The sequence below is a fragment of the Moschus berezovskii genome, chromosome 1 (genome assembly GCF_049115385.1).
Source record: "Moschus berezovskii isolate FMDL1 chromosome 1, NW_MosBer_1.0, whole genome shotgun sequence".
Taxonomy (NCBI): Eukaryota; Metazoa; Chordata; class Mammalia; order Artiodactyla; family Moschidae; genus Moschus; species Moschus berezovskii.
The window spans coordinates 163,218,830-163,233,731 of record NC_142460.1 but is presented as its reverse complement, the minus strand read 5'-3'; the positions used below and the strand labels follow the sequence as shown (position 1 = coordinate 163,233,731).

At 46.4% G+C, this 14,902-nt stretch overlaps 1 protein-coding gene across 1 annotated transcript; it reads right to left on the bottom strand.

The window, feature by feature from the left end:
- Positions 1-2,126: 2,126 nt before the first annotated feature.
- On the bottom strand, positions 2,127-3,062 carry B3GALT5 (beta-1,3-galactosyltransferase 5). The gene has a single exon (XM_055414183.2). It carries the CDS (start codon positions 3,060-3,062, stop codon positions 2,127-2,129), a length of 936 nt encoding a protein of 311 aa, XP_055270158.1.
- Positions 3,063-14,902: the final 11,840 nt, after the last annotated feature.

Below are 14,902 nucleotides of genomic sequence, written 5' to 3'. Positions count from 1 at the left end.
ATCACAGACGACACCTCTGCCTGGAACCTGCACTCCATGACAAGCAAGCTGTGAAGTCTTGGGCAAGCCTCTGGGTCTCTTTGAACTTTATTTTCATCCTATGTAAATGCCAGACCAAATGAGCTCGAAGGTCCCTTCAAGTTCTGTAGTCACAAAACATGTTTTTCCTTAGAGTATAAAAGGTCTTCATTATATAAAGAAATAGAATTGGGGATGGGGGGGAAGGGATGTGTTTTTCGGAAAACTGTTTCAGAGCACACAGAGGGTGGAGCCAAGTGTGCGCTTGAGCTCCTATGGCAAGGGCTTTGGGCAGGTGCTGAGACCAGATCCTGAGTGAGATGAACCTCCCCTCCCAGCCCAGTGGCCACATGGACACACACACCATGTGGACATCTAAGCACAGACACAGCCCTGTTGCCAAAGACTCCTTCACCCTCAAAGCCCAAAGTCCATCATCATCTCCCGAATCAGAGGCAGTCTGTCCCACGGGACTGAGGACTGGCCCTGCTAAAATCCAGGCTTCAGAAAACAAGCTCAGTCCCTGATTTTCCCACCTGAGAAGGCAGCTTTTCTGAACATGACCCAGCACGTTCAGAGCAGCTGAGATAAGAAAACACATCCACCAAGAAGCAGCTCCATCCAGAAATAAGAAACGCTGTGCAAAATAAGATGCCACTTTGCAGATCAACCCAGCTGTGACCATTCTGCAGCAGACACCTCTTCCTGTGTTGAGGTCAGAGCTTTGTCCAACATTTGTAAGTTTCACGGCCATGTGAGGCCTCAGCTCTGAGTGCTGCTAAAGTTTGGTGCAATAAAGTAGAAAGTAAGAACTGATCCTCCTGGAGATTGGGAGCAAGATGGCTTTGTATGTCATGTGACAGTGGCTGAATGGACAGATCCTGGCAAAAAAAAAAAGAAAAAGTGGTTTGTTTCCACACAGCCCTGCAGAACAGGCTCTTCCAAACCCCCAGGAGATGCATACTAAAGTCCACATCACAAAATGCGGCTGTTCCTTGGCCATCTGAGGAATTCAGTGACGCTGAGCTGGGATTGGGCTTAGGACACGCACCCAGGGAGACGCATCTTGGACCAGGACTCAGTTCAGTGTTCAGCATCCCAGGGGCTGCTTGAGAGGGTCTTGACTTAAATCATTCCCAGTTCCCAGAAAAGCTCCCAGCATCCTTCATGGATGATGCATCCAACCACCCCCCAGTGTGCACTTGGAGATTTGAAGTCCAGACCAGGGACAGGTGGAGCCAACAGACGGGGTCACCATGGACAGCGGGGAAGAAATGCTGTGCTCTCAGGGATCCCCCACTCAGCAGAAGCGCCAACAGGTCTGTACAGGAGGCCAAGCTTCACAGTGATTTCTGAGCTGAGTTTGGTTTCTAAAGACTGGTTTCTATCTGGAACTCCTGGGGGTGGAGCTGCAGCCACTGCAGCGGTGTCTTTGTAGTGAGTTGAGTGCTAAGCTGCTAACAGGGTCTCAGGCCAGCCAGACTCTTCATGAACACAGGGAACTCGGCACTGGAGGGATGGGGGGCATTGGTTCACCCCAGTCTCTGCACTAAAAAGCACGAGAATGGAACTTGAGGAGGAGGAGGGGACTCTTACAAGGGATTGACGGATGCCAGCAGCCAGGTCCCCCCTGAAGCCCCCATCACCACTGTCCGCTCCCAGGAGGCAGCTCACAAGGGTGGGCTGAGATGGAGGCTGCCGCCTGGCATCTGACGGCACTGGGTTCTCACCCTCGCTCTGGTGTCTGCCAGCTGTCATCCTTGAGACAGGTCCCCATCCCTCTCTAAGCTGCTGTCTCCTTGTGTGTGAAGTGGCAATGGTGACACCCACCACTCCATGTGGATGCTGTCCCCTGACATGAGAAGATGCAGCTGCACATCAGTTAGTGCCACAGGGTAGGTGCTCACGAGATGGTGTCTGTTATGGCTTGGGTACCAAATGGGGCTTCATCTGTGGTGGCATTTACGTTTAGACGGGGAAGGCTGCAGCACCTTGTATTCTGCCTCTTCTTCCTTACTCCCTTCCTAACCTGGGGAGTCTCAGCAACTCCCTCAAAGATCTTTCATAAGCCATCACCGCGGTGGTCCACAGGCACTTCTAGGCTTCCTTCAGTTATCTGGACACTCTTCTTGCAGGGAACCTTCCAGAGCCTGCCAATACTTCAGGATGTCTCGAGGCTTGATATGATGGGAGGCCACAATCTTCTTATAACGGCAGGTGGTGAACGGTAACCCTTCAGGGAAGAAAGTCTGCTCGGAGTGAAGTTCCTCCAGCCTGATCTTCAGTCTTTTCAGGCAGAGCCCCACAAAGACATCTTCCAGTTTAATGAAGGGCACGCTGTTGGCAACATGGTACACCTCACCTGCCACATCGCTAGAGAAAATGTAGCCAGTGCCGGAGCAGAAGGGCGGGTACTTGTCCCACGGATATTCGTACTTACTGACAAACCACTTATTGAACCGTTTCCTAATGGGATACTCGTTCAGTTTTAGAAAACCGGTGAAAAAACGAGTTGTTCTGTTTTTCTTCAGGAGCAGTTCGGTCAGATAGTAGATATTGACGAACATGTCAGAGTCTGTTTTCATCACGAAAGTCGTCTGTGGACAAAAACGGTAGATCCACTGCATCCCCATCATGGTCTTCAGAGTCAGATTGAAATAAACATCCATGAAGTCCTTCTGGATAATATCACGAAACTTCTGGCTCTCCTTGGCCACTTCTCTTGAGATGTGTTTACTGGGAGAGGTTCCCAGGAGAAAGAATGTTTTTATCCGCTTTCCTTTTATGTTCGTTTCTCTTCCCCACGTGCTCCGGATGACCAAGCGGACGTACCACTGCTCATGAGATGAAGCCACCAGCAGTACAAGAAAGGGGGGATCCTGCCCGCAATCTACATCTGGGAGCTGAAGGAAGTCCCCAAGTTCATTCTTGAAAAGCACTGGTTCTCCTTGAAAAGGATTCAGATCCTCCAGGTTATAATACAGACAAAAGACTCCCAGGACCACCAGGGAAATATATACCCATCTCATCTTCATGTAAGCCATCTGAAAGGAAAACAATCAAACGGTTAGACCTCAAAAAGCAGGAGTATAGCTTTGCCCTGGGTGGCTGAGATGAGACCCGTGCTTCATGGCTCAAGTTTTAGAAACTCTGGAGTCTTGTTGCAGACACAAGTGGAGTGATGAGATTCCACAGGGAAACAGAGATGAGTGCCACCGTCTCTCACTCCCTGGGGGAAGATCAGGACCACAGGAACCAGGCAGTGGTCCTGGCTCCTTCATAGTGGGAGTCTCGGATCCCTGTTCTAGGACATGGAACCACATGGCTCACTAGGTCTGTCCTCCCAGTTTTGCCCTTCTCTGACTCCATAATGACATCTAGCTAGAGAACCTGCAAGGCTGGAAAGCACATGTCCTAGACCCAAATGGACAGACCTCTGGCACTCTTCTTTGACTGATTTAAGCACCATTTCATCACTCCCAGAAAGAAGTAAGACCAGTCTTCAATGTGCACAACTACCTTGGAATTCCATCCATGCAAAGCAGTGGCTTTTTTTTTTTTTAAGGTTACTTTTTAAATCTCTTCTTCTTTCATTGGGCTTCCCAGGTGGCACTAGTGGTAAAGAACTCACCTGCCAATGCAGGAGATGTTAGAGACATGGGTTCGATCCCTGGGTGGGGAAGATCCCCTGGAAGAGGGCACGGCAACCCATTCCAGTATTCTCGCCTGGAGAATCCAATGGACAGAGAAGTCTGGCAGGCTAAAATCCATATGGTCGCACAGAGTCAGACACAACTAAAGCGACTATACAGGCACGCATGTTCTTTCGCTCACCTATCTCTTATTCTCCACAAATCCAGGATCATCCATGTCAGCATTACAACATTAAGAAAGCAAATAACTCACCCTTTTCCTGGGTAAGATGAACCTCTTGTTTGAAAGCTAAGCCAAAGGGTAGATTCCAAGAGATATCAGCATATGACATTCAGCACAATTAGGTCTTGGGCTTGGTTTGTTTGCCAGAATATGATGATTCTCTGCCTCTGGAAGCCCTATGAGGGAAAACCAAGAACAGTGTCATTCAAATTGCTCATGCCTCAGCAGCAACTCTTTACTATTTGCTGTGCTGAAGCGTTTGCTGTAGTGCTAATGCACTACTCATCGGTAGGATGTTATTCCCCAGCCTCACTTTTCTCATCTGTAAAATGGGTCCAATCAAGACACATCCCACCATGTTTGCTCTGTTGACAATAATAAGAGCATGCAAATATCTGAAAATCCTTTTAGCCTAATGGGTTAAGACAGCATTCCAGAACTTTTTAAGGAGACACAGCAGACAACTAAGTCAGTTACAGTCACATAATAGAGTCCACGGCTGATGTTTAAAGGCTTAACATAGGGAGGAAACACATCAATTCTCAACTCAGTGTCTGCGTTTTCAGAATATCGTGCTGGATAAGAGGACAAAAGGGCAAGAAAAGAAACCCACTGTGTGAAACAAAGAAAGGGTTGATTATTTTGACAGCAAAAGAACACTTTGAAATTTCATTAAGGAAAAACCTGTTCCAAATACATTCCCCATAAAAGAAATGGAACAACTAGCCAACTCTCTGGAGGTCAACTTAATCCAGCTCCTGTTCTCCTGGGTCCCCTGTGGAGCTCGCAATCAGCTGGAGCCCCCACCGACTTCAGAGAAATCACCCCAGGAGGCAAATGGACTTTGAGAACGATGCTGAGCTGATGCTATAAGAGGCAAAGAAGTCTGTCCCTTTCTTTGTGAGACTGGACTTTCAGGGCTTGGATGTGTAGTCTATTTTGGCGGAGGAAGGGGGAAGGGAAACCAAATTGCATTTTCTCCTGCAGTATGCTTTAGAAAGAAACATAAAAGCCAATGCAGGCAAAAGATGCTCTTTCTAAATTTTGCTACCTTTCTCAGATAAGTCTGCTCTTCCTCAGCGGTTGTCTCAATAGTAACCCTCGGTTCTCATCCCCCATCCTGTGCCCTTTCCTGGGAACCTCCATATGAATCTCAGTCCCCAGGAAGGGATGCTCAGCATCCAGGGGGCAGGATGAGCGCCACACCTGACCATCCGACTGGCCAGAGCTCGCTGGGGCTGTTTGTTTTCATGTGCAGTTGGAAGAAACCTCCTGCCTACACTGCAGAGACCAAGGAGCATGCTCTCCAAACGTTCTACTTTGCACCCCCAATTACATTTGCATCTCTGACTGAGTATACGGTGTGTCATCAGGACCCAGAATCCAACCCTCCACTGAAGGACCTGAGGTTACTGCGCCTGAAGACAAAGGCATCGGAAGTCCACAGCCAAAAGGCTGGGAAGCCAAGGGGACGATCTGGAAAGTTAAGTTTAATGGGGCTGGTGGGAGGACCGCCTGCTGAAGGGAAAGATCTGGAATGGACAGCAATGGTCCACTTTGAGGCCAGAGACAGTGCCTGGGGCTGAAGCACACAACCAAGGGGCCTGTGACCTCGAAGGAAAGAGAACTGCTCAGCCTGCTGAATAGGCCACAAGAAAGATGTGGTATTCAAACTCATTCTTGAAGGGCAGGTGTGATGTGACAGGTGGAACAGGGATGGGAATCCCAGGACTCACAGAGGACAGTGAGCAGCTCAGAGGGCTGGATTTCACCTTCAGCACACCTGCTCCAGAGCCATCATCCTCATACATCTGAGAAGACTCTTGCCATCCCCCAGGCCATTGGAGAGCAGAAGGGCACTGTGGGGAAAGCAGAAAGAATAAGCAACGTGCAGCCTGAACAACCCAGAGGCTCTCAAACTCAGTGGGTATAAGAGTCTCCCAAGAGGCTGGTTGAAAATGCAAGATCAAAGCTTCCATTCCTTTAAAAAAAAATGAAATAATGCCATTTACAGCAATATCGATGGACCTAGAGGTGAAGTGAAGTAAGTCAGGAAGAAAAAGACAAATATCATCCAATATCACTTATATCTGGAATGTAAAATATGACATAAGTGAACTTATCTATGACACAGCAATAGACTCATGGATGTAGAGAACAGACATGCAGTTCCCAAAGGGAAAGGGGTGTAGGGAAGGACAGACTGGAGTTTGGGATTAGCAGATGATATTATATTCAGAATGGATAAACAACAAGGTCCTACTGTATGGCACAGGGAACTGTATCCAATATCCTGTGATAAACTGTAATGGAAAAGAATACAAAAAAGAATGTATATACAGGTAAAGCTGAATCACTTCAATGGACAGTGGAAATTAACACAACATTGTCAATCAACTATATAAAACTCTATTTATTTCAATAAAATAAATCATTTTTAAAAAAAGGTTCTGTCCCACACAGACTCATATAAAGCAGGTCTGTAACCCAGGAATCTGCATTTTAGTATGTCCCAGGTGATTCCACTGTAGGCTGGCCCCTTTGAAAACACCAGTGGGCACCACTTGGATAAAGCTGTGTGAATGAGGCTCTCTACAACTGCCCCAAGCCCACGCTAGGCCACAGCTCTCAGCTCCCAGCCAGAGTCCAGCCTCGGCCCATTGGAGAAAAGCCAGGAGTCAGCATCTGAAGCTATGGGAGCAATACAGTTCTTGCAGGGCAATGACTGTGTGTCAGCTGGCCTGAGCCGTGAGGTGCCCGAACATCTGGTCAGACATGCTGGTTGTGTCTGTGATGCTGTTTTTTGGATGATATGAAAATTTGAATCAGGAGTCTGGATAAAGCAGATTGCCCTCCCTAATGTGGATGGAACCCCTCTACCCATCTCATGACACAGTGGAAGCTCAGAGTCTGAACCACTGGACTGCCAGGGAAGTCCCTAGAAAGGTTTTCTGTATATTATGATGTTTTTTGATGTTAAAACACCATAATATAGAGAAAATTAAAACCAGGATTAACACAACCCCAGGAAGTCTGGGTTTTACTTTTTCTGCAAACTCCAAAGCCTGGACGGCTGCTGGCCTGGATGGCTGCTGGCCTGGAAGGCTGCTGTAACAGACCAGTTGGCCAGACATGAAAGGCAGGCTTCCAAATCAAAGTGTGCGGTTGCTATGATGATGCTCCAGTATTTCATTAATTGCCAAATCAGTATGCATTCCATTTTCCATTTTAGATCAGTTTAAGACGCTGCAGAGCAGATTCTTAAAAGTCCTCTTTTGTTAACCTCACAGCCTGCTGGGATGGAAAGATGGAGGAATTTGGAAACAAAAGATCTTGTTCACATCAGGCTAGATCACAAGAGAGAGTTATTTTAGACAAAGTATTTAAATACTCTCCACTTGTGTCTATGTTTCCAACTGGGGAGAATCATGCCTGCCTCTCAATAAGGTGGGAAACCGTTGGATGTCTGGTGGCAATTACTTCTGTCATGACTTTTTGGGGGCTTACGGCAGGTCACTCCAAAATATGTTTCAGTGGCATATGGAGTATTTTGAATTACAGTTTTTAAGAAGCAGCCAATGCAAGGGACATTCTGACCCTCCTTTCTGTCCCCCCAAAATAAAAAAATCTCTCATGTGAAAGGTGCCCTCTCTGAATATGGAAATAGAGAGACACCTTTATCTCCAGAAATGAAGAATCTGGGGCAGAAAAGCTGATATAAACAAACTTTGTTACTTGTTTAATTTACTACTCCAGCCCAGATGCTGTTTGGATTCTTCGCTAAGGTAGAACCCAAAACCTGAGTTTCTTTATCTTGTCAACATCCCACAAGTCTATTGTTTCTTTGTCTCAAAAGTTTAAAGGCTGCCGCTTTGACCTCTTGTCAAGTCCCAATTTTATGAGATTTCAGTACATAGGAAGCAAAATTGTTTCTTTTTCTCCTGTTCATCTGACCATGTCCAGTTTTGCTAAGAGTACAACCACAAGAGCTCCAGATGGGTGCAGAGGGAAATGTCACCCTCCTGACTTCTAATTGAAGCAGGATGGGGACACCACACTGTCACCTCAGTCCTCCCTTTCAAGTCCACCTTGTAAGGGGATTCTGTCACAACAAGCAGAGGGTGCCCTACCCAGGGATGACCCCAGCCCAGAAGAGCATGGGAAGAGTGGTCCAGGGGTGCCCCAGAGCTCCACTCCTGGCTGGATGCTTGCATCACAGGCCACAGCTCTGGAGGGTCTGAGAACACCAGAGAGAAAATACAGTCTGGTGGGTTCAGAGGTCAGTGGCCACCTCTTGGAAGGCCAGTGAGAGGAAGAGAACTGGGCCTCTTAACAGTTTTCTGTGCAAGTGAGTGCTTCCTGAAGCCAGTGGGAGCCACAAAACCTCCACAAGCATTTTTATATCAAGGAAACTTTCAACACAGTTCATAAAACAAAAGATATAAGATAACCAAGGAAATCAAGTATATTGAAATAAATGTTCCAAAATACATTTTAAAGTGTACCAAAATAGGTGGGAATGCAAACTAGTATAGCCACTATGGAGAACAGTGTGGAGATTCCTCAAAAAACTGGAAATAGAACTGCCATATGATCCAGCAATCACACTCCTGGGCATACACACCGAGGAAACCAGAATTGAAAGAGACACATGTACTCCAATGTTCATTGCAGCACTGTTTATAATAGCCAGGACATGGAAGCAACCTAGATGTCCATCTGCAGACGAATGGATAAGAAAGCTTTGGTACATATACACAATGGAGTATTATTCAGCCATTAAAAAGAATGCATTTGAATCAGTTCTAATGAGGTGGATGAAACTGGAGCCTATTATACAGAGTGAAGTAAGCCAGAAAGAAAAACATCAATACAGTATACTAACACATATATATGGAATTTAGAAAGATGCAAATGATAACCCTGTTTACAAGACAGCAAAAGAGACACAGATGTATAGAACAGTCTTTGGGACTCTGTCGGAGAGGGTGAGGGTGGGATGATTTGGGAGAATGGCATTGAAACATGTATGTTGTCATATGTGAAATGAATCATCAGTTCAGGGTTGATGCATGTTACAGGATGCTCGGGGCTGGCGTGCGGGGATTACCCAGAGGGAGCATAAAGGGAGGAGGGAGGTGGGAGGGAGGTTCAGGAGGGAGAACTCATGTACACCCGGGGCAAATTCATGTCAATATATGGCAAAACCAACCAATATAATATTGTAAAATAATTTGCCTCCAATAAAAAATAAATAAATTTTAAAAAAATGGATAACCAAAAAAAAAAGAAAAGCAAAGAGGAAGATCCCTTCATTCATTCAATAGATATTATTTGAACATCTGTCCTGTACCAGGCACTGTATCTAGAAACACATTCAGTCACTGCCCTGTTCTTGAAAAAAAAAAAAAAAAGTGTACCAAAATAATACTCAGGCTTCACTGACGGCTTAATGATAAAGAATATACCTGCATGGCAGGAGACACAGAAGACGTGGGTTCGACCCCTGGACCAGGAAGACCCAGCACAGCCAAAAATAAAATAAATAAATAAATAAAATTTTAAAAGAAAGTTGAACACAGATAGGCGCACTGGAAGAACACCAGGTGAAGATGAAGACAGAGATGGTGGTGATGTGTCTACAGACAGGGACCGTCAAGGGTTACCAGCAACCAGACTGGGACAGACTCTCCCCACAGCCTCAGAAGGAACCAACCCTGCCCACACCTGACTGCAAATTTCCAGCCGCCAGCCCCGTGAGAAGATAAGCATCTGTCGACAGCCACACCATCCTATCTCCTCGGGTCCTGAGCCCTCAGAACTTTGTGACCACAGCCCTAGGAACCTAACGCAGCACTGTATTCATGATGGAAGGAAGTGCTAAGTTTCACTGAAAGGTTCATGAAAAAAAGAATGTAATTTTTTTTTTTCCCTTTCAAGGTGCTGGACTTGCTCTGGTGCTCAGGGTTTTCTGTCACCACTGGTAGACAGGCTGTCACACCCGGGAGATGGTCATGCTTCAAAACCATGATGGCCATGATCCCAGGAGAGGGAAGATGCGTGCACACTCAGTCATGTCCTACTTTTGCAACCCCACAGACTGAAGTCTGCCAGCTTCCTCTGTCCCTGGGATTCCACAGGCAAGAAAACTAGAGTGGGTTGTGACTTCCTTCTCCAGGGGATCTTCCCGACTCGGGGATCGAACCCAAGTTTTCTGCATTGCAGGCAGATCCTTTACCACTGGGGAAACAGGAGGAAAGGTAGCAGTGGTAGCTATTTGAAGCACTGGGTGACATCACCCCCACATTTCCAGTCCCTCTAAGAAGGTTTTAATACTTGTTTTTACCCGACCTCCCTCAAGGGCCTGGGCACCAGGGCTGAGGTTGGGTGGAGTGGAAGCTTTGCACATTTTTACCACTTTTGGGGAGTAAAGTATATTTTCCAATTTTATGGGGGTGGCTGACCATTTTAAAAATTTTTTCTACTTAACAAAATAAACCATCAACTCTATTTCAACCCCTCTCCCATTTTAAAAATGTTCAAAACCATCTGCTCTGGCTCCCTGTGCCAGCTCCGTGGAGGCCCCACCTCCCTTCCCCTGGGAGGTGTCCTTGGACTGTGGCCACAAACACCAGCTGCCTATGACGCTGTGGGTCATCACTGGGCCAGTGGCCGGAGTCTGGGCACAGAGGTGTTCAGAGGGCATCTGGGGCCTCCTTTTTGGGAGAAGGGAATTTGAACATCCAGACCCACGACAAATGATTTCTTTCTCTGCCTTTCCCATCACTTCACGACCTCAACCAAGGACCGTGAACAAAAATCCCATTCACCATTCACCGCTCCTGCTGCCGGGACTGCAGGAAATTATATTGGTGAAGTGTCCCCACTGACATGGCCTCAAGGGCATTCTGTGCTTGTCCCCTATGGTTGACCAGCTAGGACAGGAACACTTCCCACTGGAAGAGCTTTCATGTGGCCTCTGGCTTTCGAGAGGGAGCTAGCCCTGGGCCCTCACACCCTGGATGCTTTGACTGCCTCAGGAAACCTCTTCTGAGTGTCTCCTCTGCGGAGGAGGGGCGGGGTCCAGGGGCCTGGGGCTCAAAGATAAAGAGAGTAAACGTTTGAGGTGCTCACAGCACTCGGGATGAGCATAGCCATAACTATGGACGTGACACAGCAAGGAGAACCTGCCTGTGAACCTGAAAGACCGTCCTTGACAGAACTTCCATCGGCCTTCTCCCTGAACCCCCTTCTCAGCAAGGACTCAGCCTTGGACTGCCGCGCTATCTTGGTGTCACCCAGTTTCATCAAGCATCCTGCCAAGTGGGTTTACCCAGAATCCCTCACCTTCAATATCTGGTCAAGGGACTTCCCTGGTGGTCCAGTGGTTAAGAATCCACCTTGCAATGCAGGGGACACGGGTTCAATCCCCAGTCGGGGAACTAAGAACCCACATGCCTCGGGACAACTAAGCCTGGTTGCCACAACTACTGAGACCATGCACCGCCACAAAAGACCCCACATGACCTAATGAAGATCCCACATGCCGCAACTGAGACCCAACACAAATAAATGAGTCTTTTATTATTATCTGGTCAAATTCCCTTCCCCCAAACTTGGGGCCCACCTTCGGCAATCATCCTGTCAGAATTCCCTGACCCCTAGTGTTTCCTCACAGTAATTCCCCAACCACGAACCCACTCCACCTCCCCAACCTCCTCCTTGGCTGTAAATCCCCAGTTGTCAGGGCCGTACACAGAGTTGAGCCCAGCTCTGTGCCAAGGTCAAGTTTCCCCTATGACAGTACTTCTGGAATAAAATCTGTTTTTGCTGTTTTATCTGCATCCCACTCTGGCTTTGTTTTCACAGCACAGAGGAGAGAAGTCCTATCTGAGGATGCTCAGGATTGCTGCTCCAGGGAGGCCCACAGGCAGAGGCAGGAATCTAGGAGGGACAAAGCGGAAGCTTGGAAGTGAAGCTAGAGACCAGCATGGCCTTGAGGAGTCTGACTTTTCTGAGGACGTCAGGGAATTGGTCCAGAGCTTCTTTAGGCTTTATGAACTGCTGGGTCTGGGGTCCCGGAGTGGGGGGACCTCTCTCCCCATCCATAATACAACACAGAAGCCTCCCGCTTACTTTGAACATGGCAGTTCCAACCACCCCAAGTGGCTGAGAAAACAGAGCCCAGAGATTCACACCAATGATCTCTGGTCTCAGAACCAGTGGATGCTGAGCTTTGAGAACAAATTTGGTCCCCAGTTCTGTTTTACAGTATTTAACTATTATCACAGAAAAGAAATGGCCAGAAGAAAGCCATGATTGCTAGTAAGTTAGCACTTAGCAACTTAAAATACACCAGATCAGGATAATTTCATTGGTTAATAATAATGCATTATACGAATTGCCAGGCTAGAAGACTCGCAGGCAAGATTGGAATCAAGATTGCCAGAAGAAACATCAGCTACATCAGATATGCAGATAATATCACTTTAATGGCAGAAAGTGAAGAGGAACTAAAGAGCTTCTTTATGAAGGTGAAAAAGAAGAGTGAAAAAGCTGGCTTAAAAACCAACATTCAAAAAATGAAGATTACGGCATCTGATCCCATCACTTCGTGGCAAATAGATGGGGAAAAGTGGAAACAGTGACAGATTTTATGATTTGGGGCTCCAAAAATCACTGCAGATGGTGACTGCAGCCATGAAATTAAAAGACACCTCCTCCTTGGAAGAAAAGCTATGACAAACCTAGACAGCAAGGTCTGTATAGTCCAAGCTATGTTTTTTCCACTGGTCATGTACAGATGTGAGAGTTGAACCATAAAGAAGGCTGAGCACTGAAGAATTAATGCTTTCTGACTATGGTGCTGGAGAAGACTCTTGAGAGTCCCCTGGGCTGCAAGGAGATCAAACCAGTCAGTCTTAAAGGAAATCAACTCTGAATATTCATTAGAAGGACTGACGCTGAAGCTGAAGTTCCCATACTTTGGCCGCCCAATGTGAAGAGCCGACTAACTGGAAAAGACCCTGATGCTGGGAAAGACTGAGGGCAGGAAGAGAAGGGGGTGACAGAGTATGAGATGATTGGATGGCATCACTGATTCAATGGACATGAATCTGAGCAAACTCCAGGAGATGGTGAAGGACAGAGAAGCCTAGAGTGCTGCAGTTCACGGGGTCTCAATGAGTCGGACACGACCAAACAACTGAACAGCAACTATACTAATGCACATGTTGTATCTATTTGAACTTCTAATGGAACAAAAGGAGAAAAAATAAAGGTAATGAAGCCTGTTGCTGTTGGAATTTAAGTTGTTCAAAATAAATAGAATTCTATATGAATTCTATTTTCTATATATAGAATAAATAATGTTCTAATGGTAATTCCACCCCTCTCCCAACCCATATTGAGATAGAAGAAAAAAGCAAGCTTAGTTATTTCACATGTAGACTTTCAACATTAAATGCACTAACAATTATGATGTTCTAAAGATATTATTAGGACATGGATGAAATCTTAATGAAGAGTCGAGTGTGTTATTTCATTTAGTTAAAGTGAACAAACAAGTTTAGGCAATGCAGCTAGTTTAAAAACAAAGGGAAAATGATGTTTTATGAATTCATTCAGGGTGTGAAAATCCAATGAAGTTTGTAGTTATGGTATTTTTTTTCTGTACGCATACTGTTCTTTATGAAAAAGTTATCTCTGAATTATTTTTTTTTAAAAAGGCATTTTAGTGCAGTCCGGCTGCCTTAACAGAACACCGTTGACATGGAGACTTAAACCATGGACACTTATTTTCTCACAGATCCCGTGGCTGGAGTCAGAGATCAGGCTGGCTGTAAGGCTGGGTTGCAGCAAAAGCCCTTTTCCTGGCTTGTGATGGCCGGTTTCTCCCATCCTCACATGGCAGAGGTGAGAAAAGAGGGGGGAACAGAGGAGGGAGAGAGGCAGAGAGAATGCACTAAGCCTAAACCTAGTCGCCTCCCAAAAGCCCCAACGCCAAATATTACCATATCATCACAGTAAGTGAAGTCAGTCAGAAAGAGAAAGACAAATGCCCTATTACTACTTATACGTGGAACCTAAAATATGACACAAACAAACCTGTCTATGAAACAGAACCAGAGACATAAAGAACAGACTGGTGGCTGCCAGTGGGAGGTGGGTAGGAGAGGGGTGGAGTGAGGTAGGGATTAGCAGATGCCAACTTGTATATATAGGATGAATAAACAACAAGGTCCTACCGTAGAGCACAGGGAACTATATCCAACATCCTGTGATAAATCATAATGGAAAAGACTATATAAAAGAATATATCTGTGTGTATAACTGAGTCACTTTGCGGTACAGCAATAATTAACATTGTAAATCAGCCATATTTCAATAAAAGAGAGACAGAGAAAAGATTGTTTTCATTTAGAGAATAGAGCACACACAGTACTCTTTTTGTTCAGTTGTGTCTTTGCAACCCCATGCTGCTGCTAAGTCACTTCAGTCGTGTCCGACTCTGCGCGACCCCATAGACGGAAGCCCACCAGGCTCCCCCATCCCTGGGATTCTCCAGGCAAGAACACTGGAGTGGGTTGCCATTTCCTTCTCCAATGTGTGAAAGTGAAAGTGAAGTAGCTCAGTCGTGTCCGACCCTTAGCTACCCCACGGACTGCAGCCTACCAGGCTCCTCCACCCATGGGATTTTCTAGGCAATAGTACTGGAGTGGCTTGCCATTGCTTTCTCCATTGCAACCCCATAGACACCAGACTCCCCTGTTCTTCACTATCTCCTGGAGTTTGCTCAAACTCATGTCCATTGAGTTGGTGATGCCATCCAACTATCTCATACTCTGTCGCCCCCTTCTCCTCCTACCCTCAACCTTTCCCAGCATCAGGGTCTTTTCCAATGAGTTGGCTCCTCCTCCAATGGCATCAGGTGGCCAAAGTATGGTAGCTTCAGCTTCAGTCCTTTCAATGAATATTCTAGGCTGATTTTCTTTAAGATTGACTGGTT

Excerpts from the sequence above, each read along its gene's own strand:
- B3GALT5 (XM_055414183.2), bottom strand. The coding sequence starts at position 3,062 with ATGGCTTACATGAAGATGAGATGGGTATATATTTCCCTGGTGGTCCTG.